Source organism: Mustelus asterias, chromosome 8 (genome assembly GCF_964213995.1).
Source record: "Mustelus asterias chromosome 8, sMusAst1.hap1.1, whole genome shotgun sequence".
Taxonomy (NCBI): domain Eukaryota; kingdom Metazoa; phylum Chordata; class Chondrichthyes; order Carcharhiniformes; family Triakidae; genus Mustelus; species Mustelus asterias.
The window spans coordinates 132,904,732-132,927,730 of NC_135808.1; the positions used below are offsets into that span (position 1 = coordinate 132,904,732).

The 22,999-nt window shown below is 42.2% G+C and overlaps 1 protein-coding gene across 1 annotated transcript in view; it reads left to right on the plus strand.

The window, feature by feature from the left end:
- The first annotated feature begins 837 nt into the window (after positions 1-837).
- LOC144497559 (cAMP-dependent protein kinase catalytic subunit beta) overlaps positions 838-22,999 on the plus strand; it is a 138,418-nt gene continuing 116,256 nt past the window's right edge. The window contains exon 1 of the mRNA XM_078218985.1: positions 838-1,244. Coding sequence (XP_078075111.1) covers positions 1,199-1,244 — 46 coding nt within the window. The 5' untranslated portion in view covers positions 838-1,198. The remainder of the gene's footprint in view (positions 1,245-22,999) is intronic.

Below are 22,999 nucleotides of genomic sequence, written 5' to 3' on the forward strand. Positions count from 1 at the left end.
GGGAGACCGGAAGCCGCTCCACGACACCAGCTGGGGCGGTGAAGCGTCCAAAGTAGTGCCGGCGCCGCCCGTTAACGTGGAAACAACACAGTGATGCGGCTCCCAGCCCGCATCTCCCTACGCCGCCGTACAAAATAGTTCCAGATTCACTTCACACCGGCCCGGCCCAAAACAACAACAACCCCGCCAAAATCAATAAACACCCCTTAGATAAAAGCCTCCAGCAGCCTCCCCTCAGATAATACCACCCCGCTGCAAACCATTGGACCTGCTCACATCCACAGTGACCTTTCCTTTCACTATAAATAATGAGGTTTGTTTGGAGAGGGAAGCAAGTTTGGTGGCACGGTGCAGTGAATGGCGCAACCTAACCCGCTGCTGGGCGGCCATAAGTCTCCGCCCCTTTTCCCGAGCGCACGCCTACGGTCACGGGGTTGCCGGTCAACCGCCGTTCCCTCCCCCACTGCCCAGGGACCGCCCCGCCCCCTCTCCCACTCAGGGACGGCCCCGCCCCCTCCCCCGCCCCGCCCCGCCCCTCCCCCACAGTAACTTCAGAGCGCTAATACAGCTCGGAGACGCACTCTCCTCTCTCCCTCAAGACGTCATGACGTCGGGCCCAATGCTCCGCGGTGGTCCCTCTCTCTCTCTCTCCTCTGACGTTATGACGTCAAGCACGCACATTCCGCAGCCCGTTCTCTCTCGCTCCATATGACGTCATTGCAGCGCCGCTTCCCTGATGTCACGCCGTCGGGCACGCACGCACGCACGGAGAGCGGTGAGGAGGAAAAAGCTAGCAAGAGTGTATGCGCGCTGGTTTGTTCGTCATTTCCGGCATCAAGTTGGGTTGCGGGCTGCTGAAGTGGACGTTGCCGCCGCCGGAGAGACCGAGCGAGAGAGAGAGAGAGGAGACGGTGCAGGCGGAGGGACTACAGCAACAACAGCCCATACATGCCGAGAGGGGGCTGATCGTAATCCGAGAGTAAAATCCCGCTGTGTGTGTGTCAGCCCGAGCGGCGCCTCCTCCCGGAGAGAGTGTGTGTGTTTGTGACTCTTCCTGAGGAGAGAGGGAGGGAGGGAGGGAGGAAAGGGGGAGGGGGAGGAGGAGGAGGAGGGGGGCCAGAGAGCAGCTCAATACCCAGGCCACAGCCAGCACAGGACAAAGCTTCAACTACTGAGTCTCCTCAGTGTCTTCCGAAGGATGGGAAACGCTGCGACAGCCAAAAAAGGCAACGAGATCGAGAGCGGTGAGTGTGCAATGGGGGAGAGGCAAGGGGGGGGGGGGAGGCTGGCTGGGCGGCCTCAGGCTCATTCATTCAATCTGGGCCTAGTGCCCCAGTGCACACAATGCTCAACATATAAACATGTGTATGTCTGACCCAAAACTAACAGTACCAACAGCTATTGGTTCCCACCATCTGTACCTCCCTGGACTTCTGTAATATGTCTCTTTGCTGTGTCTCCTCTTTACTCTTTACTGTGTCTCCTCATTACTGTGTCTCCTCTAGTATGTCCCTTTTTTTAATATGCCCCCAGGTTGTGGAAACTGCTTTTTGTTTTCTTGTTTGAAGAAACTAGTTGGGGTGTTTTCTAAGGTTGAGTTTTTGCTTAGCATTGTTCTTGTGAACTGGCATCCTTTCCTAACCGTAACCCCCACCTTACTCGGTGGCAAAAAATGCTCTTTTTAAGATGCACAAGTACTGCAGTTTGTCACCTCTCTCGCTCCCTCTCTTTCCCCTCCCCACCTAGTTGTTGTGCAGGTATAATTTTAAAAGCCTGTCCCAAGTTATTAATTGTTGCTATATACCTTTTACAAATCCACAGTAACATTTTTGTGCTCATTGTACTTGTATTGCTTAATTGTACAAGTCAGTTAGCTTGCTGCTGTTAATCTATTTTTGTCAACTTCTGCAGACAGCTCGGAAGTCGGCAGTCATTTGCAAAGTGCACAAATTGTTTGAGGTGGTAATAGCCATGTACAAAGTGTGGTCTTGTGAACAATGCTTTTACCTGAAACTTTTTGTTCTGACTGGCAATTCATAACTTTGATTGTTGCCTCTAATGGGGTATTCGACTGCTCTGGTTATGTAGTATGTTTTCATGCAATAAAGGGGCTATACCGTAGAATAGAACCGTAGAATCCCGACAGTGCATAAAGAGGCCATTGAGCCCATCAAGTCTGCACCAACTCACTGAAAGAGCATCTCACCCAGGCCCTCCACTCTGCTGTTTCCCTGTAACCCCGTGCATTTACTACGGCCAATCCCCCTAACCTGGGCACGATATTTGTCTTGAACAATAAAATGTTTCATGTACCATTTTTAGAGCGATTGTGATACAACATTTTCAGAGTTTCCTTTTGCTACATGTTATCTGTGGAGTAATCTGATTCCAGAGGCAAAAGCTTTGCTGTGAAAAGCGGTGACCTATTTTCAGAATATGGTTTTGCAACATTGGTCTTGGTATTTTGGTGAATGGCTGTGATCTTTGAAATGTTGCGCAGTAACTCATTTTATTGTTGAGATCGGAGGTTCAGTGAACTTTGTGTGTCAGCTTTGTTTATTGATTAATTACCGAATACGCTTTGTGGCATTTCTGCAAAATTCTGAATTTGGGATGTTTCATGAGTTATCAAAAAAAGTCCCAATTGTAATTCATGCCCTCCTGTTAAATTATTAAAAATGACAACTAGTTTGAATTTCAGTGATATTTATACATTAACAGCCTTTTGAGAGAATGTTTGCTTTTAAATTTATTTTTAAGCGAGTATTATTTTGCCGGGTATTTACTGCCTGACTTATGATGGCTGACTGAAAATAGCACAGTTAAACTTGCAGTAATTCTGGCTTAGCCATTGATCTGTTTCTGAGGATATTATCATGCAGCCAACACATGGTGCATGCTGGCTGTTGGTGGTCATTTCAATTTCTGTTGGTGTGACGAACAATGCAGTGAAAGCAAAATAAAACTACTGCCGCTGGACACTGCACTCTTACAGAACTAATACATTGAAGGCAGCAAGTTTGCATTGAACATTAGGTGGGGCATGGGGAAGAGAGATGCAATTCCTGTTTATCACTTCAGCGATCTGGTACTCTACCTAACGGACGGCACGGTGGCACAGTGGTTAGCATTGCTGCCTCACGGTGCCAGGGACCCGGGATCAATTCCCGGCTTGAGTCACTGTCTGTGTGGAGTTTGCACATTCTCCCCGTGTCTGTGTGGGTTTCCTCCGGGTGCTCCGGTTTCCTCCCACAGTCCAAAGATGTGCGGGTTAGGTTGATTGGCCACACTAAATTGCCTCTTAGTATCAGGGGGACTAGCCAGAGATCGGGTCTGGGTGGGATTGTGTTCGATGCACACTCGATGGGCTGAATGGCCTCCTTCTGCACTGTAGGATTCTATGAACTTGCATTTATATATTGAATCACAATTTGGTACATGCATGTATGGGTTTAAAGAGCGATATAGATCAAAACTAATCTTAGCATGGCTAAATGAATGATAGATATGTTAGTCCTGGGTGACACAAAGTGCCATAATACTGCAGGGTCGGTGCATTCATCTAAACTGAACTCATTGGTAATTTTTAATTGTAGGAACATACGGTGGGAATTTCCTTTGACGTTTTCCTGATTGGTCGCTGTAATTTTGGCAGAAACCCCATTTACACGTCTAATCAATTTCTGGAAGTTGTAGCAGCCAGGAACACTCGCAGGAAGATTCCTGGAGATTGAAATCAGAAGTTAAAAAGAAAAGTGCTAATCAATCCACCTGCGTACGATTATTCCAAGTTTGAGAAAAATCAAGTAGTAACCTGCAATTCTGCACTTTAATCTGTGCCCTTTTTCGATTGTTAAACTGGCTGAAAAGAGCCATTTAACAATCTTTGTCCACTATCCTCAGTATTTCTTGTTTTGAATTTTTGATCTTGTTCGAGTCTTTTGAAGTTTGTACTTGTCCTGTAGACTTTGGCGCATCGGCCATGTTTTACTTCACGTAAACCTTATTGATTGCTTTCATGTCATGGTTTCCCTCCATTTTCTTCAATGGAAAAGAAAGTTTAGTTGCTTGAATCCTTCTTCATAACATGACACCGTTAGCCTGGAATCACCTCTGCAGCACGCTTTCTAATAAAGTGGTATCTCTTTTGAAATAGTGCCCAAAGTCACAAAGCATTCTTTAGAATTGGTCTTGTCATTAGCCTCTGCGCCATGTATATACAGTCTGGTAATCCTCATCTCAGGAAGATACTGCTGGTGCTGTTTACCTTAAACACTGCTTTTTTACAGGTAGAAAGCACCAGGTGCTTTCAAGACCTGATTAATTGCTCCCCAATTCTTTTTATCCTCTAAATCTTAAAATAAGTGTTTTCATATTAACACGCATGTTTGCTGTTAGCTCTTCCAATGTGTATTACCTTGCACTGAAGATCAAAATCCATGTGCCATATCTCTGCTCAGTTCCATGTGTGATCCAAGACTTTCTAAGGATACTATTCATTGAAGGCTATGGGAATAACAGAAGTTAATGAGAATCTTCAGATTTGCAAATCGAGTGATCCGATAAGTTGCTCTGAAGATTCTTTCAAACACTATCCCCTGTAATCTTTCTAAGTTAGTACATTATTTCATCCCAGGTGTAATTCATGTAGATGGTATACCCAGTTGCATTTCATTACCAAGGATTGTGAGTAATCTTCCAAAGTATGTGAACTTTACACTTGAGCACCAAGCTAAGTTGTTTCCTACTTTAAAATCCTTTTTTATATTCTCCTTTATGCACCATCTTTCAGAGTGAGAGATTTGCCAGTGGAGAGTAGTTTCATATATTTGTTTAACTTCTGCTGTGACTCACCACTAGGAGGTGAGTAAGGCCTTTTTCGGAGGACAGCACAGATCAATTGGATGCAACTTTTTGATAGCAAATCCATCACCTTGTACATTCCCATTCATTTAATGAGAACGGCTCATCTATCAAAAATATACCCTTGTTACTGGAAACGTAGAATGCTCAAGTGCTAAATAGATCAAAAGCAAAATACTCTGCCGGAAATCAGAAAAAAATGTTAAATACTCACCAAGTCAGACAGCATCTGTGGATAAAGATGCAGAATTAATGTTTTAAGTCAAGGCCTTTTGACAAAACTGGAAAAGTTAGACTTTCAGCAAGAGGCAGGGAAAGTGGGGTGGGGGGAGAATAAATGAGTGCCAGAAAAGATATGATGGCAAAATAACCAAAAGAAGATAGTTATGGAACAAGTAAAGACACAAAAAATGGATTCAGAGCATTGGCTTTCAGTGAGGTCATGACCCTCTGTTGGGTTGTGGGATGTTAAAAATGGGTCGCCAAAATTGATTTTTGTCAAAACCCGTACCATTTTTCTCTGGGTAAATGAAATACATATTCACTATGCAGTATGACCCACAAGAGGCAATAAACAGGTCAGGATGCTCTGTACCTGCAATTGGTGCCAAAGGGCAGAGCAGCACTAACACTAGCTATGTACAGAGTGCCAAGACCTCCAGTCAACAGTCTGCAAGTTTATTGGGTCATTGGGTGAATCATTTGCTTAAAGTGGGTCGTCTGAAAAAAGTTTGGAAACCATTGGTCTGGAGGAGTTGTAAATGGGAGTAATAGGGATCATCCCCTATAGCAGACAGTGAGAGAAATCTTAAATCCTTTGAAAGACTTTTCCATCCATAAACAGTTTTTGTCATGCTGGAAAATGGTAAGCAATTAAGATGTTAGTAAGGAGGTTATGACTTAGTAAGGAGGTTATGACTTAGTAAGGAGGTTATGACTTGGTGGGCAAATGACTGTGTATCCCAGTAGATTATCTGATTATTGAGTTTGAGGTGGTACTCTGTAAGAGGACTAGAAAGAGAATTGCCAACCTCAAATGTTTATCTTGCAGCATCACTGGAAGCAAGCAGTGTGTGGTAAACCTGACACCACAACTAACTAGTGCCATGCTCTGTCCTAGCCCCACATAGCATCTTAGCTGTTCAATAGCACAACTCTGCATCTAGTTTATAACAGTAAGAAGTTTAACAACACCAGGTTAAAGTCCAACAGGTTTATTTGGTAGCAAAAGCCACACAAGCTTTCGGAGCTCTAGTTTATAACCCATAGCTGTTAACAGGTGCAGACAACAATGTCAAATGTGACTTATGGCATTCTAATTGGTGCAGCTAATGGGGCTTAGTTGTCAGATGAACATACTGGAATGTCATCTTTTATGTTGTGCCATTTACTGGTATGTAAATGATTGAGTTGCTTCTGAAGACCAACCAGGATGAGTTAGGCTTTCACACATTTATGTCATCGGGTCTCCCGACTTGAGCATTTTCCAAACTCAGTCTTTCTCTGTGCCCATTGTCTATTGATGCATTTTTGCCTCTGTTACCCAACTGGAGGAACCTCTAGTTTGAGGGGCCAGTTTGTGGGCATGGAGTTGCTTCATCTGCCTTATTGTCTATTTATTGTTCTCCTTTAATAGCACCACCTAATGACTCTAGTTTAAAAAAAACAATTGGCAGAAAGACTTGATGCATCAGCCAGAAGAAAACAATCAAATTTAGAAGAGGGGACTGAATTGACCTGAAGACTATTTTTAACCTCAAACCTCCTTCCATTTCATAAGAAGGTAGAACTTGTGAGCAGGAGTATTTTGTAGTGTTTATGTTGGAGCTGTACAAAACTTTGGTTAAGCCACAGCTGGAATATTGTGTGCAGTTCTGGTTGTCCCACTTTGAGAAGGGTGTGATTGCACTTGAGAGGGTGCAGAGGAGATTCACCAGGATGTTGCAGGGAATGAAGCATTTGAGCTATGAAGAGGAGCTGGATAGGTTTGGGTTGTTTTCTTGGACTTGCAGGCTGTCCTGTCTGGAGACAATACACATCTCTTTAAGCTGTGCTTAATGCTCCCTCCACCCACATTGTCTGTATCTTTAAGACCTGGCTGGTTGTAGGGATTCGCATTCTAATCAGTATTCTGTAACTTGATTTTGTGTCTCTGTGCACTGTTTGAGAGCACATTTCCATGCCATCTGACGAAGGAGCAGTGCTCCGAAAGCTTATGGTATTTGCTACCAAATAAACCTGTTGGACTTTAACCTGGTGTTGTTAAAACTCTTACTGTGTTCACCCCAGTCCAACGCCGGCATCTCCACATCATTGTTTTCTTTGGAGCAGAGAAGGCTGGAGGGGGGACCTGATTGAGATAATATAAGATTATGAGGGGTATGGGTAGGAAGCAGTTGTTCCCCTTGATAGAAGGGTCAGAAACGAGAGGGCATAATCTTAAGAAGAAGGGCAGGAGGTTCCGAGGGGATTTGAGGAAAATATTTTCTGCCCAGAGGGTGGTCGGACTCTGGAATGCACTACCTGGGAGGGTGGTAAAGGCAGGAAACCTCAACCTTTTAAAAAGTATATGGATGAGTACTTGAAATATCATAATATTCAACAGGGCCAAGTTCTGGAAAGTGGGATTAGTGTAGATTTAGTTTGGTTTTAGTGCAGACTCGATGGGCTGACCAGTCTATTCTGTACTGTATGGTTCTGAATGGGTCATTTGACGCTTCGAGCCTGCACTGCCATTTGATAAGATCATGGCTGATCTGATCGTGGCTGCACCCTCATAACCCTTGACTCCCTTGTCAATCAACATCTGTCTAACTCAACCTTGACTGCATTCAATGACCCAGGCTTCACTGCTTTCTGGGGAAGAGAATTCCACTGACTGTTGAGGAAAAAATTCTGCTCAACTCAGTTTTGGAAGGGAGACCTCTTATTTTTACATTTTCTTCCGCAAGAGGAAACATCCTCTCAGTATCCACCCTGTTGAGTCGCCTCAGGATTTTGCATGTTTCAATAAGGTCACCTCTCCTTCTATACTGCAGTGGATAAAGGCCCAACTTGTTCAATTGTATATTTTTAATTTAATCTTGATAAAATTCTATTTCCAGATCAGCATATTTGTATAGATAGTAATTTGAGGTGCTTGGACCCAGTTTAAAGCAAGGAAATTAAATGAAAGGGTTTATCACATCACATTTTGGCTGTTTCAGACACGGGATTTTGGTGTCTCGGCTTTTGACTGCTGGAAATGTCATGTGTAAACAAGGAGGCAGCAATAGGGAGATTGCCCTGTAGGCTTAACATTGAATTGGCACTTAAAAGGTTCATGAGTGCTGTTAGAGTTCATGGTGTGAGGCGATAGGAGAAAGGAATTTCATATCAGTCTGGGTCTCATTTGAACCAAGGAGCTCAGATTAAAGGTCAGTGTTGCACATGCTTAACTTTTTTTCCTGGCATATCAATAATGCAATTTTTTGATATCCTGGTCTCACCTCTCTCTCTGACCAAACAGTGATAGAAACAGATTACTGCCTTTACTGGCCTTCATTGCAAAGGCAATGGATTATAAGAGTAGGAAAGTCTTGCTACAGCTGTCCATGGCAATGGTAAGGTCATGATTTGGAGATGCCGGCGTTGGACTGGGGTAAGCACAGTAAGAAGTCTCACAACACCAGGTTAAAGTCCAACAGGTTTATTTGGCAGCACTAGCGTTCGGAGCCTCAAGCTCCTTCATCAGGTAAGACTTCACCTGATGAAGGAGCTTGAGGCTCCGAAAGCTATGCTGCCAAATAAACCTGTTGGACTTTAACCTGGTGTTGTGAGACTTCTTACTATGGTAAGTTCATACAGTTTTAGTCTCCTTAAGGAAGGGTATACTTACTTTGGAGCAGTTCAGAGAAGATTTGCTAGATTGACTTCATAGGTTGAAGGAATGATTGAACAGATTGGGCTTCTACTCATTGCAATTTAGAAGAATGAGGTGTGATCTTATTGAAACATTTAAGGATTGAAAAACGATCCATGCCAAAGCTTTTTGTTTTGCATTCATCAGGATATTTTGCAAAACTGCCTGGTATAAGGTGAAAACAACAATTTATACCATATAAGAGAGTTTGTTTGGCAAGTAGACTGATTGTTAGAGGCGTTGCCATGGTGAATGCACCAGGTGACGATGACTGATAATTGCCAGACATTGTTTGAAATTTGATCCTTGATTGGTCAAAGTATTGCCCTGGAGAATGAATCAGTGAATGGCTGTCACTTATTTTGTTTAGCTGAAACGGGTGCAATGTGTGTACCTGTTCTTTCTGTCTGCAAAGAACAGGGATTTGTGTATTAATTTATATATCTTCCAGTACAAATGCATGCACTGCACTCAGAGTCCAACTGACGATCTTAAATTGGTTGTCAGTGTAATTCGTAGCACACTAAGGATTATTAGCAAATGCTGTCCAAACACACACACACATCTAATATTAGACACTGTTTTGGGTTTTGTAAGCATGAATTGGTTGGGTGCAGTCTGTACCTTGCCCATTTCGAGCAGCGGCTGGGAAATGCTGTTGAAATGATCTGCCAGTCTTTGAGCGGCCTACGTACCTAACTTATAAGATTCTGAAGAGGGTTGACTGGGTAGATGCTGAAAAGATGTGAGGAAGCTATAACTAGGAGGCATAGTTTCAAAATAAGGGGTCTCCCATTTAAGACTGTGATGAAGAGGAATTTTTTGTATGAGGGTCGTTAATCGTTGGAATTCTGTTCCTCAGTGAGCAGTGGACGCTGGGTCATTGATTATGTTCAAAGCTGAGTTAACCAGACTTCATTGACAAGGCAGTCAAGGGTTATGGACGTTTAAGGTCATAATCAGATCAGACATGATCCTCAAGGAGCCAGTTCTCTGCCTCCTCCTGTTATGTTCTTAGTGTGCTTGGGAAAACTTGCTTCATTAATTTATTCACATAATATTTACCAATTATATTTTATTCAAGAAACACGTTTGCACCTTGAAGGCTGAATTCCAGTGTAAATTAAATTTCATGTATAGATTAAGAAGTCAGTTTAAAAACAAGCAAACATGTACCAATCATGTAACAAATTCAGCAGATAACAGGGAAGTGGTGGGTGTGATAGTAAAAGTAGGGTAAAGTCGAAATAAAACTATATTTAAATTACAAACCGATACACCATTTCTACATTACAGCCACTGAAGTACATATAAATTTCATCATTTAAGTGCTTCATTGAGGACCCAAATCATGTTTAACACTTAATTGTTCCATCTTGATATCTCATTGGCTTTCAAAGATCTACTCGAAAGCTACTGCTTTGGCGAAGACTCTTCTCGTGTTCCCAATCTCTCTCTCTTCCCATTGTCACTTTCAACTCAGGAAAGTACTTTGGGACATTTAATTGTTTTCAAGTGAAGTGGTATATTTAAGCAAGGTTTGAAAGTCATGATAAAGCACTATTAACAATGCAGGAGAAACTAACCCCCATGTGGGTTTTAATGGTTACAGTGTACAGCGGTTTGAATTCATGCTAACTGAATTACAAATGCAAAATTGGCTTTCTAGAATTAATCTATGATTGCAATTTCTGAGTGAAATGCCATTAAAATGGACTCAGGAATTGAAGACTGCCCTGCTAGAAGGATGTGAAATATTAATGTTAGCAAAATAGTGTTTTCAACTGCAACAACTTGTATTCATTAATATGCCTTCAACATAAAACATCCAAAGGCACTTCTTTAGAGTGGCTTAAAGCAGCATTTGACACCAAATCTCTCAAGGAGCTCTTGGGGTAGGTGACCAAAAACTTGGCTCAACAGCTAGATTTTGAGGTGCATCTTACAATAAAAAAGTGGAGAGGTTTGGAAAGGGAATTCCATTAATATTTTAATAATAAAGGCACTAAAAGCCTATGTACCAATAAGCTAGTCATTGTGTTCATTAAAATTTCACATTCAGAAGCACGAAAACACAAAACACTAGAAACACTCGACAGGTCTGGCAGCATCTCTGGAGAAGGAAAGAGTTAATCTTTCACGTTGATGACCTTTCATCAGACCTGCATATATTCAGTTACTGCATGTATTGACTATTGGATTTATGCTTCAGTCATGCTGTTTTGTGGTTTTTAAATATTTCACTTTATCCTTAAGCATACCAGGAACCTTAAAGTATGCTAAATCATTATATCTTCTTTTATGAAAATACATTTTGTACACCATTAAGTTGTCAAGAGACAAGAATCAAAATAGAGTATGTGGTATAATCTTTATTGACCTAACAGAAATACAGTATAGTACTCATGAATATAACAAAACAATATTTGGGTGAAAGATTCCCCAATTATGTTATATTTTGGTCCCAACAAATAATTTGAGTAGTATTTGGGGCTCCTTGAATGCCCCATTTGTAAAAGCAGATGTTACTAAGTCGTATACAGACTATAAAACCCATTGTTCAATTTCCAGATTTTGTTCAATAAATTGGGATCAGTCAGGTCAGTGGTCAGCGGGTGCTGCAGTTGGTGGCTGTGGGATGGAGTAGCCTGGGGATTGAAATAAGCCAGGCTTCCTCCGCCTGATCATTTTTCATAACTCCCATCTAACATCAGGTAGGATTAGTGGACTTGACTATGAAGCCCTATGTAGTCTATATAGCAAACACGCACTGCCTGTCTGAGGTCATGTGTGCTGAATGGCTATTTGGGTGATGGCCCAGTGGTATTATCACTAGATTATTAATCCAGAAACTCAGATATTCTGGCGACCCGGATTTGCAGATGGGGGAATTTGTATTCAGTAAAAAGTATCTGGAATTAAGAATCTGCTGATGACCACAAAACCATTGTCGATTGCCAGAAAAACCCATGTGGTTACTTAATATCCTCTGGGGAAGGAAATCTGCCGTGTCTCCAGTCTGCATGTGACTCCAGAGTCACAGCGATGTGGTTGACTCTCAACTGCCCTCCAAGGGCAACTAGGAATGGGCAAATAAATGCTAGCCCAGCCAGTGATGCTCATGTCCCACAAGGGAGCGAATAAATAAAAAAATGTGCTGGAGCCCTATTGGCACTCCTAAAGAATAAATCATCAGCTTCAGTAAAGGAGAAAATTAGATGGCAGAATATGTGGAAGCAGTAGAATTGTAGGAGTGCAAACCTTAGTAAACTAGGCAAAATATATTGATATTCTGCCTCAACACAAATAGAGAGTATAGAATCCCAGGGGTTTTATATTGATGACTGAGCACAAGTTGAAATTCCTGGTAACCAAGTTGCCAAGTACGGAATTGGCTGTTATTAGAAATTCTATGGCTCAGATTTCTAGATGAAATGCCATTAACTTGGGCTTAAGAATAATAAAACTCCCATTAAGGGAGGATGTGAGAGTACTCCATTTGTTTACGTTACAGTAATTGTGAAATGGAACCAGTGAAATACTACAGTTCAGAAGTTGTAATGTTGGCCATGAACTACTGAGACATGCTAACTATGTGTTCTGGGAGGTTAACTGTGTTCTGTGGCAGCATCATTTTTCTGGCATCAATTGCTTATTGTTGTATAGGATTTGGAACAGATGTTATGCAACATTATGTGATTATAATTACAGAATTTAATGTTATGTCATGACAATTTGGAGAGTGGCTCTGTGGACTAATAATTGCAAAGTTTGTAGAAACTTCCAAATTAATAGACCAAAGTTGATTTGATTTATTATTGTCACATGTATTAACATAGTGAAAAGTATTGTTTCTTGTGCACGATACAGACAGAGCATACCATTCATAGAGAAGGAAACGAGAGAGTGCAGAATGTGGTGTTACAGTCATAGCTAGAATGTAGAGAAAGATCAACTTAGTGCGAGGTAGGTCCATTCAAAAGTCTGACAGCAGCAGGGAAGAAGCTGTTCTTGAGTCAGTTGGTATGTGACCTCAGACTTTTGTATCCTTTTCCCAACGGAAGGAGGTGGAAGAGAGAATGTCTGGGGTGCATGGGGTCCTTAATTATGCTGGCTGCTTTGCCGAGGTAGCGGGAAGTGTAGACAGAGTCAATGGATGGGAGGCTGGTTTGCGCGATGGATTGGGCTACATTCACGGCCGTTTGTAGTTCCTTGCAGTCTTGGGCAGAGCAGGAGCCATACCAAGCTGTGATACAACTGGAAAGAATGCTTTCTATGGTGCATCTGTAAAAGTTGGTGAGAGTCGTAGCTGACATGCCAGATTTCCTTCATCTTCTGAGAAAGTAGAGGCGTTGGTGGGCATTCTTAACTATAGTGTCGGCATGGGGGGACCAGGACAGGTTGTTGATGATCTGGACACCTAAAAACTTGAAGCTCTCGACCCTTTCTACTTCATCCCCATTGAGGTAGACAGGGACATGTTCTCCTTTATGCTTCCTGAAGTCGATGACAATCTCCTTCGTTTTGTTGACATTGAGGGAGAGATTATTGTTGCCGCACCAGTTCACCAGATTCTCTATCTCATTCCTGTACTCTGTCTCGTCATTGTTTGAGATCTGACCCACTACGGTGGTGTCATCAGCAAACTTGAAAATCGAACTGGAGGGGAATTTGGCCACACAGTCATAGGTGTATAACTAGTATAGTAAGGGGCTGAGAACACAGCCTTGTGGGGCACCAGTGTTGAGGATGATTGTTGAGAAAGTGTTGTTGCCTATTGTGATTGTGCCTGATTGTGGTCTGTGAGTTAGGAAATTCAGGATCCAGTCGCAGAGGGAGGTACCGAGGCCCAGGCCACAGAGTTTGGAGATGAATTTCATGGGAATAATGGTGTTGAAGGCTGAGGTGTAGTCAATAAATAGGAGTCTGACATAGGTGTCCTTGTTATCTAGGTGTTCCAGGATTGAGTGCAGGGTTAGGGAGATGTTGTCTGCTGTGGACCTGTTGCGGCGGTAGGCAAACTGTAGTGGATCAAGGTAGTCCGGGAGGCTTGTTCCTGTTAAGGTTTTTGTGTACTTTTATGTGGGAAAAGGCATTCGAACAGCTGAATTTTTTTAAGAATAGGATTTTCAATCCCAATGTATTTTCATTTCTTGATAACTTGTGATGAAGGTGGAGAACCATATTGTACAGGAATTTACAGGACAATAATCGGCCATGTTGCCCAGAAGGTGTGTCTCCTACCACTTTGCAATCTGGGATCTGATACTACCCTTTATTTTCAGATTATGTATTACCTTTGAAAGAAAGACTTGCATATTTATGGTGCTTATGATCACCTGATGCCTCAAAACACTTTACGACTATGAAAATTCTGTATTATCACTATTGTAACTTAAGAAACATGGCAGTGAATTTGTTCAAAGCAAACTCCTATAAACAACGGTATAATATGACCTGATAGCCTGTTGTCCCTGTGATATTGTGAGGGATAAATATCGACCATTTGAAATAAGTGCCATGCAATCTTTTCTGTCTATCTAAGAGGACAGGAGGGGCTTTGATTTAACATGCCATCTGAAAGATGGCCCTTCTGACAGTGCCCAGATTTATGTGCTCAAGTCCTGGTATGGAACTTGAAACAATAGCGAGTCAGGGGCTAAAATGCAACCAACTGAACCAGAGTGACTTTTTTTTGTCTCACTTGCCAGACTTGTGTCATCTCTGATCTGTTTGGAGAACAAAGACAAAGTTTTATTCTCTGATGTTTGGGGGTGCTTCCAACTCTATTTTTGCAGTGACATCGGAGCCACAGACATTTACCCATCTTTCTTTATTCTTCCATGAGATCTGGTTGTCACTGACAAGCCTAGCATTTGTTGTCTATCCAGAATTGCCCTTGAACTGAGTGGCTTGCTAGGCCATTTCAGAGGGCAGTTGAGAATCAACCATATTCAGTTAATGATAGGGTATTGGAGAGAGTTACAGAACAAAGAGATCTAGGGGTACACGTTCATAGCTCCTTGAAAGTGGAGTCACAGCTGGACAGAGTGGTGAAGAAGGCATTCGGCATGCTTGGTTTCATCGGTCAGAACACTGAATACAGGAGTTGGAATGTCTTGTTGAAGTTGTACAAGACATTGGTAAGGCCACACTTGGAATACTGTGTGCAATTCTGGTCACCCTATTATAGAAAGGATATTATAAAACTAGAAAGAGCGCAGAAAAGATTTACTAGGATGCTACCAGGACTTGATGAATTGGGTTATAAGGAGAGGCTGGATAGACTAGGACTTTTTTCTCTGGAATGTAGGAGGCTGAGGGGTGATCTTATAGAGGTCTATAAAATAATGAGGGGCACAGATCAGCTAGATAGTCAATATCTTTTCCCAAAGGTAAGGGAGTCTAAAACTAGAGGGCATAGGTTTAAGGTGAGAGGGGAGAGATACAAAAGTGTCCAGAGTGGCAATTTTTTCACAGAGGGTGGTGAGTGTCTGGAACAAGCTGCCAGAGGTACTAGTGGAGGCGGGTACAATTTTATCTTTTAAAAAGCATTTAGATACATTTAGGTTACATGGGTACGATGGGTATAGAGGGATATGGGCCAAATGTGGGCAATTGTGATTAGCTTAGGTGTTTTTAAAAAAAAAAGGCGGCATGGACAAGTTGGGCTGAAGGGCCTATTTCCATGCTGTAAACTTCTATAACTCTATATTGCTGTGGGCCTGCAGTCACATGCAGGCCAGAGTGCTTTCAATTCTAATTGCCCAAAAGTGGGCCTCTGGATTATTGATCTAGTAATGTTGACACTAAGCCGCCATCTCCTTACACGAGGAAAAGAATGTGTGGGGGAGAGGGGGTGGAATTTTAAAAGTATTTATTTTCCAATAAAATGAAAAAGTCTTCTATTTGGTAAATTATGTCCTGACTTCATACTGTCATCATACTGTGTTCACAGCTAGCATTGCTGCCACTCTGTGGAGATTGTCTGATGAACCATGGATTCTAAAATGCAAGTCATTATCAAGGGGGGGATAATGAAACTGCTAAAAATAAGAATGTTTCCTCTGAATGAGACTTTAACATGACTTGAATGGAAAGTTATGGGGGGAGAGAGGGAAGTGCTGCTTATTAGAGACATTGGCTGTCTCTTAATTTGAAAATGACATCTACTCCGGTTGAGTTTTTTGTCTTGTTTCTTCATGTTACAGAACAGATTGATTCTTGATCCACACATCTTTGGTAACATGGGTCAGGATGTCCCATGTAGTGAGATTTGGAGTGCAGGATTTACCACCTCTTCTTTCCTTCTCTGTCGCCGCTCTGCCTCATTATTGAGGTGTTATGGCTCAGTGCAATGAAACGTGATGGACAATTGTCGCCATTCTGCATGGTTGCGAGCAAACTCTTCCCAGTAATGAAGCTCAATGCTGCCGCTCTTTAAGGAGCGCTTCAGAGTGTCTTCCTCTTGTCCAGTCCTTCAGAGTTGATTTTGCAGGAGTTTTGCCTGAATGCTTTCACCCTCCAGCATTTGTTCGGTCTTGTCACTGAATCCAGAAGGTGCGGCTGAGGCATTGCTGACAGAATGCTCGTATGTATCATTGACATACAGCCCAGGTCTCAATGCACTACAAAAGCCAAACTTAAAAGATGATGTATATCTAGGTGTTTGCAAAGGCTGCAGATCAGGAAGTTGTTCCAATGTACTACAGTGTCGTATCATGGTTAGATGTCCAGTCAGGTTTAGCAATTTGAAGCCCGATTGAAAATCCACAACCAGGTTTTCTGCAGCTCTTTGATAGAGCTCATAAAATAGGCCAGCGGGGGATGGTGTTTGAGCCATCAGGCTGCTTAACATTCACTTGAAGTTTGTATTAGAATGCACCCACGCTTAGAATCAGGGAGAGGGAAGGAGACCAACAGATGGCCCTGCTGTCCATAGTTTCTTATTTACTTAAAAGTCTACCTGCGAAGAATGGTCTCTCCACCAGGAAACACTGTGACAGGTTTGACAAAAAAGAGATACAGCACCTAATCGAGCATACGCATAAAGCTTTCATTGACAGGAAACTTTACCATGGCAAGAAAACAGCAGCAGTTCTACAGAAGGCTAAAGGCAGCAGTACAGTGTAAAACCCATGACATAACGAACAAATAGTGGGTAGAAAGAATGTGGATGATTCAACAACCTATGGATGCCAGTGCATATGAGGTTTCTTGACCACTTTCAAGGTCGCTTATGGCCCAAGTATTCATAGGCCCACCCTACCAGGTATGGAGGGATGCTCATCAAGGCCACGGAGGCAGTCAACGCTCATTGGAAAGAGCATTTTGAAGAATTTCTTCATCAAGACTCTGTCTTTGACTCGAATGTCCTCAACTCCATTCCTCAGTACCCAGCCCATGAATGTCTAAAGTGAAGCTGAAAAGCAGCAAAGCCCCTGGAGCAGAATTCTGAAACACATTGGAGGTACACTCCTGGCTTGACTGCACAATCTCATGTTCTTCATCTGGGAAGGAGAGCGCATGCTGGGATTCTCTGGGACACTGATTGCTATATTAATGATGGGAGACAAATCCTATTGCACTAATTCCTCAACAACCTCCTGAAATTTGTCACCATACTCATCTCACCATAATAGAACCATTGAATCACTCTAGTGCAAAAGTAGGCCATTTGTTCCATGATGTCTGCACTAACTCTCTGAAAGAGCACCTTAACCTAGGCCCACTCTCCTGCATTATCCCCGTAAACCCACACATTTAGCTTGGCCAATCCACCTAACCTGCACAACTTTGGACTGTAGGAGGAAACCAGAGCACCCGGAGAAAACCCAAGCAGACATGCAAGAACTTGCGACCTCCACACAGGCGGTCACCCAAGGTGGGAATTGAACCTGGGGTTTCTGATGCTGTGAGGCAGCAGTGCTAACCACTTGCCACCATAAACCTTGTCTCAGTGAAAACTGAGACAAGCAGGGCTGTCATTGCACCAACCCTTTGCGCTTTATCTCCAGTCAATTACCCACATGCTTAGAGGTAATCTACAGAACAGAAAATAAACTATTCAGCGTTCACCTCCTTAAATCCAGAGTCATCGAGCATCAGAATGCAGAGGACGTTTCTGTGTGCACTCGCTCAGAAACTGAGCTCCAGTCATTGTCGATTTCCATCTCCATAATGACAAAAAAGTTTAAAGTTTATTTATTAGTCACAAGGCTTACATTAGCACTGCAATGAAATTGATCTTTCACTGATCACCAGGAAAATGAAGGTCCTTTTCCAGCCAACCTCCACAGCAAAACATCCCCCACGTTTCCCTCGCTGATTAAGATCATTAGCATGATCCTGGAAAACATGGACCATTTTCTAGGAGGATCCCTGAAGAGGGCAGAGATGCCAGCTGACTCATTGGAGACCCTGGCTTGTGACTGACCAAAATAGAGAAGATTCATTTGGGTAAACACCAAGCACAGCGAGAGACTTCGGGCACGTGCAGTGACAAAGTTGAGGTATTGGAGAGTACACAAGCCTTTCTGGTTCCAGCATCCACAATAATTTGCTTTTACCTCCAAAAGATAAGCCGATCTACCCAATCCTTCCAAGCTCCACATGTCCCACTTGTGGCAGAGTCTGCAGACCTCACCTTGGATTGATCTCAGAACCCATTGAATCACAATGGAAACAAATCATCCTCAATCCAGAGGGACTGCTCAAGGAAAGTAAGACAACACAAGTGTAGTGATATCAGCTGCTTTGTATGCTACTATTTCTGAAACCAAATGAGAAAATGCTGGAAAATCTCAGCAGGTCTGGCAGCAATAGTAAGGAGAGAAAAGAGCTCTTCTTACGGATGCTGCCAGACCTGAGATTTTCCAGCATTTTCTCTTTCGGTTTCAGATTCCAGCATCCGCAGTAATTTACTTTGTATGCTACTATTTCTGTTGACTTACGGAGGTTTTTGTTATCAAACACTCTCTGCCGGAGGGCTGAGCTGGCACCACTGATCCGGTGTTGGATCTCGAAAGGGAAATTGTCTAATTAGAATATTTCTCACTCCACACTCTAAGATTTAATCTTCAATAATTCTTCTACCTCGGCCCGGGGATCTTGCATTCTTCATTATTGTATTAGCAAGGCATCTTGGTTATGGAAGATTTTTTGAAAATTGCATGGTCCAATACTGTAGGGGTTTGGAACTGAGCTATACACGGTGAGAACTGGTGTTTTTTTTCTGTTGAAATGTTTTATTATCTATTGGACTAGAGAAATTCTATAGAATGACATCACTTATCTGTAATCCCACTTAACATTTAGCAACCAGTAATGTATTACTTGTAATCAGTGCAAAAGACAGAAATATTTGAAGAAAATGTTTCTAACAGTTTTGAAAGAGCCACAGAATTTTAAACTTCTGTCCAGAACAAAAGAACTTGTGTGTAATTTTGGGAAAATAATTGTCTAGCGTACTGAAAATGACTCTATATGGACATATTTTGATTGAATCCACAAGGGTGGGAATTCCAGGTTTCCTCAGGAACAGTAAACTAAAACTCGTTGACACAAAACAGATGACTATGAACCTGTGCGCATCGGAAGCACAGAAAAGTAATGGCATTGGAGATGGCCATTGGGTTCATTGTGACCTTGCAAGTAAAAAGAATTGGTTAGCCTGATCCCAACTACCAGCTCTTGGTCCATGGCCTTGCAAGTTCAGGCATCTTGAGTGCAAATCCAAATACGTTTTAAATGCGTTTAGGGTTTCTGCCTCTACCATCCTTGCAGGCAGTGAATTCCAGAACCAGTAAGGCAAATAAGGTCACAGTCAGATTATTGAATGGCAGAGCAGTTTGATGGACCGAATGACCTACTCTCATTTCTTCCTGCAGCAAGTAACTCACTTCCTGACCCCCTATAGCCTGTTCACAATCGACAAGGCACAAGTCAGCAGTGTGGTGGAATAACCTCTACTTGCCTGGGTCCAACTCCAACAACACTCAAGTTCGACATCTAGGACAAAGCAGCCCACTTGATTGTTACCCCTTCCACAGATACTCAATCCCTCCACCACTGATGAACAGTGCCTGACGTGTGTACCATCTTCAAGATGCACTACAGGAACTCACCAAGGTTCCTTAGGCAGCACCTTCCAAACTCATTTCCATCTAGAAGGACAAGAGCAGCACACACATGGGGACATCACTTGGAGGTTCCCCTCCAAGTCACTCAGCATTCTGTCTTGGAAATATATTGTCGTTTCTTCGCTGTCATTGGGTCAAAATCCTGGAATTCCTTCCCTAACAGCGCTGTGGGTGTACTTATACCTCAGGCATTGCAGCAGCTCAAGAAGGCCGCTCACCACCACATTCTGAAGGGCAGCTAGGGCAATAAATGCTGGTCCAGCCAGCGACACCCACGTCCTATAAAAGAATGAAAAACCCTATGAACCTCTTGATGAAAACTAAATTCTTTCCAGGCAACATTTCATATTTTTCTAGTTTGTCTTCAATTTGCACACAACACAAACATTTTTGAATGCAGCTTCCGCTACATTATTCTTTATTGGGAATCTATTTATGTGGAATTTGGAGACTTACTTATGCATTTGCAGATTTTATGAAATATTGCTAAACTCGGTTGAGTCCAAGATAAACTTTTAAAGTGTTTGACCTGTTTCAGACCTTTGACCAACTTTTATACCCGAGTAGTATTTTCAAACTTGAAATCGAATGGCGATTTCCAAATTATTTAATAAGTTAAACCGTAATTAGTGGGCAACAAGAGAACATTTGTTTATTTCCCCCCTGTAGTTTCTGACACTGGAATTTCCAGCTGGTTTTTTAAAATGGTATTAAAAAGGACCAATTCATTCCATGCAAGATACCTCGTATATTTGACACTAATTTGTACAATCTAATATATTTTTCAGTGGTATATTTGTCCATTTCACATTCCTTATTGGATTAAAATGCACAGTGATCTTGTCGTCTTGGTTGACTTACTGAGAGGGTAGTCAATAAATATTTATAATCAAATTTAGAATTCAGGTTCAAACGGATATCCTATTCATTGTACTATGGGTTTAGATATAAATACCGGGGAAAAACAGTTTTACTGTAAATGAAATCCAGATTAAATACAGTAACTATGTTGCTTTGTATTAATGGTTAAACTACTACCTATCACTTAGCAAGTTCAGATCAGAAATGTCATGTGTGGAAAGCTGCAGCAGTGAGTCTCGGCAGTGGAAAATTAATTGCCCTGCAGAAATTAGCTGCCTGCGGTGTGGCTTTTAGCACCTGTTGATAAGTTTTCTCCAACCATTTCTTCAGGAGGTGCTGTCAAAAATATGCTCGTGCTGTCCTTTCCCTGAGAAATGCGTTTTTTAAAAAAAACCCCATCCAGACATAATCCAGCCAATTTAACGAGCTAATGTATCAAAATATTGCAGTTACAGTACTGAACCCCTCTCATACTCTGATAATCTGTGCTGTTTCCAAGGTCTATTTGGTCTCCTATTTGTCATTGAACATGGGGACTTGTCATCAGACATCCGTCAGAGGATAAGGATAATTATAAGCTTTAAAAGGTTTGACGTAATTGCTCTGGGTTTCTCTTCTAATTGACAGTGTGCATGCTTCGTGCTAATATTTGATTTGTAGGTTATTGGTCAGTTGTTCTATCCACATTGCTGCTACAGTGTACTTTTTGCGACTTCCTTTTCAGGGGCTGGTAGACTTGTGACTCTTGCATATTGACTACAAAGAATATACATGAATGAGCTATTCCAGCTGAACTGTTGTACGCTAGTGTTTATGCTCCATATGAGCCTCCCCTCATCCCTCTGTGTCTAACCCTGTCAGTGTAATCTGCTATTCCTTTCTCCATTGCTTATAGGTAGCTTCCATTTAAACACATTAAAACTGTTCTCCTCAGCCCCTCCTTATGGTAGAGTTCTAAATGAAGTAACTAGGTAATGCATTAAGCAACTTTTCTGCATGATTATTCTCAATCTGCTTTAACTTTTTCTTGTTTTGTCTCTGACTAGTTCTAATTTAGATTGATAGTGGGCCAGGATTATTGTGTGTAGCAGCTGGAAAGTAAAGCTCTGCAGTGACAGTGCTCTCAGAGCAGATAGAGCTGACTTTTGTGTCTAAAGCTGCAACAATACAAATCAGAGTTCTGCCAGTGTATTATTGCAAAAGCTTCTGTTGCATGATGATGGGTTTCTCCAGATGGTGTTTAATATGAGCCAGTGAATGCTATTAATTGTAGCATTTGAAAGCTTTAAAAAAAAACCGACTATTATTCAGATGAATGGGCCATTGCATTTTTTAAAAAAAGCTATCATTAAAGGTTGGGCCGAATGGCCTTTTCTGTGCTGTAGACCTGTGACAATGACTTGATTCTCATCGTTCTCAAAAAGCGGCGTATTAAAGATTATTTTTTGCAGTATAAGTCAATTGAGCCGCAGTGTAAACTTGGATCAGCTGGTAGCACTGGCTCTTGAGTTTGCACCTTTCAGGGCTGCAGCACATAACCTCATTGACACTTGTTAAACACAGAAGCAGTACTGGATTGTTAGAGGTGTTTATGTTTTACATGTCAAACCGTTGCCCAGTTTGTCTGTTAACGTGGGTGTAAAAGATTCTGTGGCGTAATTTGGCAAGGATCGGGAGAATTCTTGTGTTCAGGCAGAAATTCATCTCCGCCAATGCCACCAAAAATAAAATTGGATTAACTGGTCAACTCACATGGCCATCCTGTTTTACTGCAGGCTCTCTGTTTGGCCACTTCGTTGACTATGATGTCCTGAGATGCTATGTGAATGAAAGCTCTTTCGCTCCCTTTCCCAGTCATTCATCTTTTTGTGATTGTGGGATCTTGCTGTGAGCAAAATGTCTCCCATTTTTGCACTTCATCTTGTGGGCAAAATGTAGTTTATAATATGTTCAGCATCTTGGGGTATTTGAGGTATGATAAAGGCAAGTTCCATCTTTTAAATTCTGGAATTGCAACTGCACCACAGAAATTGCTTGCATGTCCTCAATCCAGTGACTCGGTTTCCTGCCTTCCAATCACTCTATGTCCAAATACAGCAAGACTTTGACAACATTTGGGCTTGGGCTGGGAATTGGCAATAATAATCACACCACACACAAGTGCCAGACAATGTCTGTCTTCAACAAGAGAGAATCTAACCATCTCACCTTAACATTCAATAGTCGTATCATC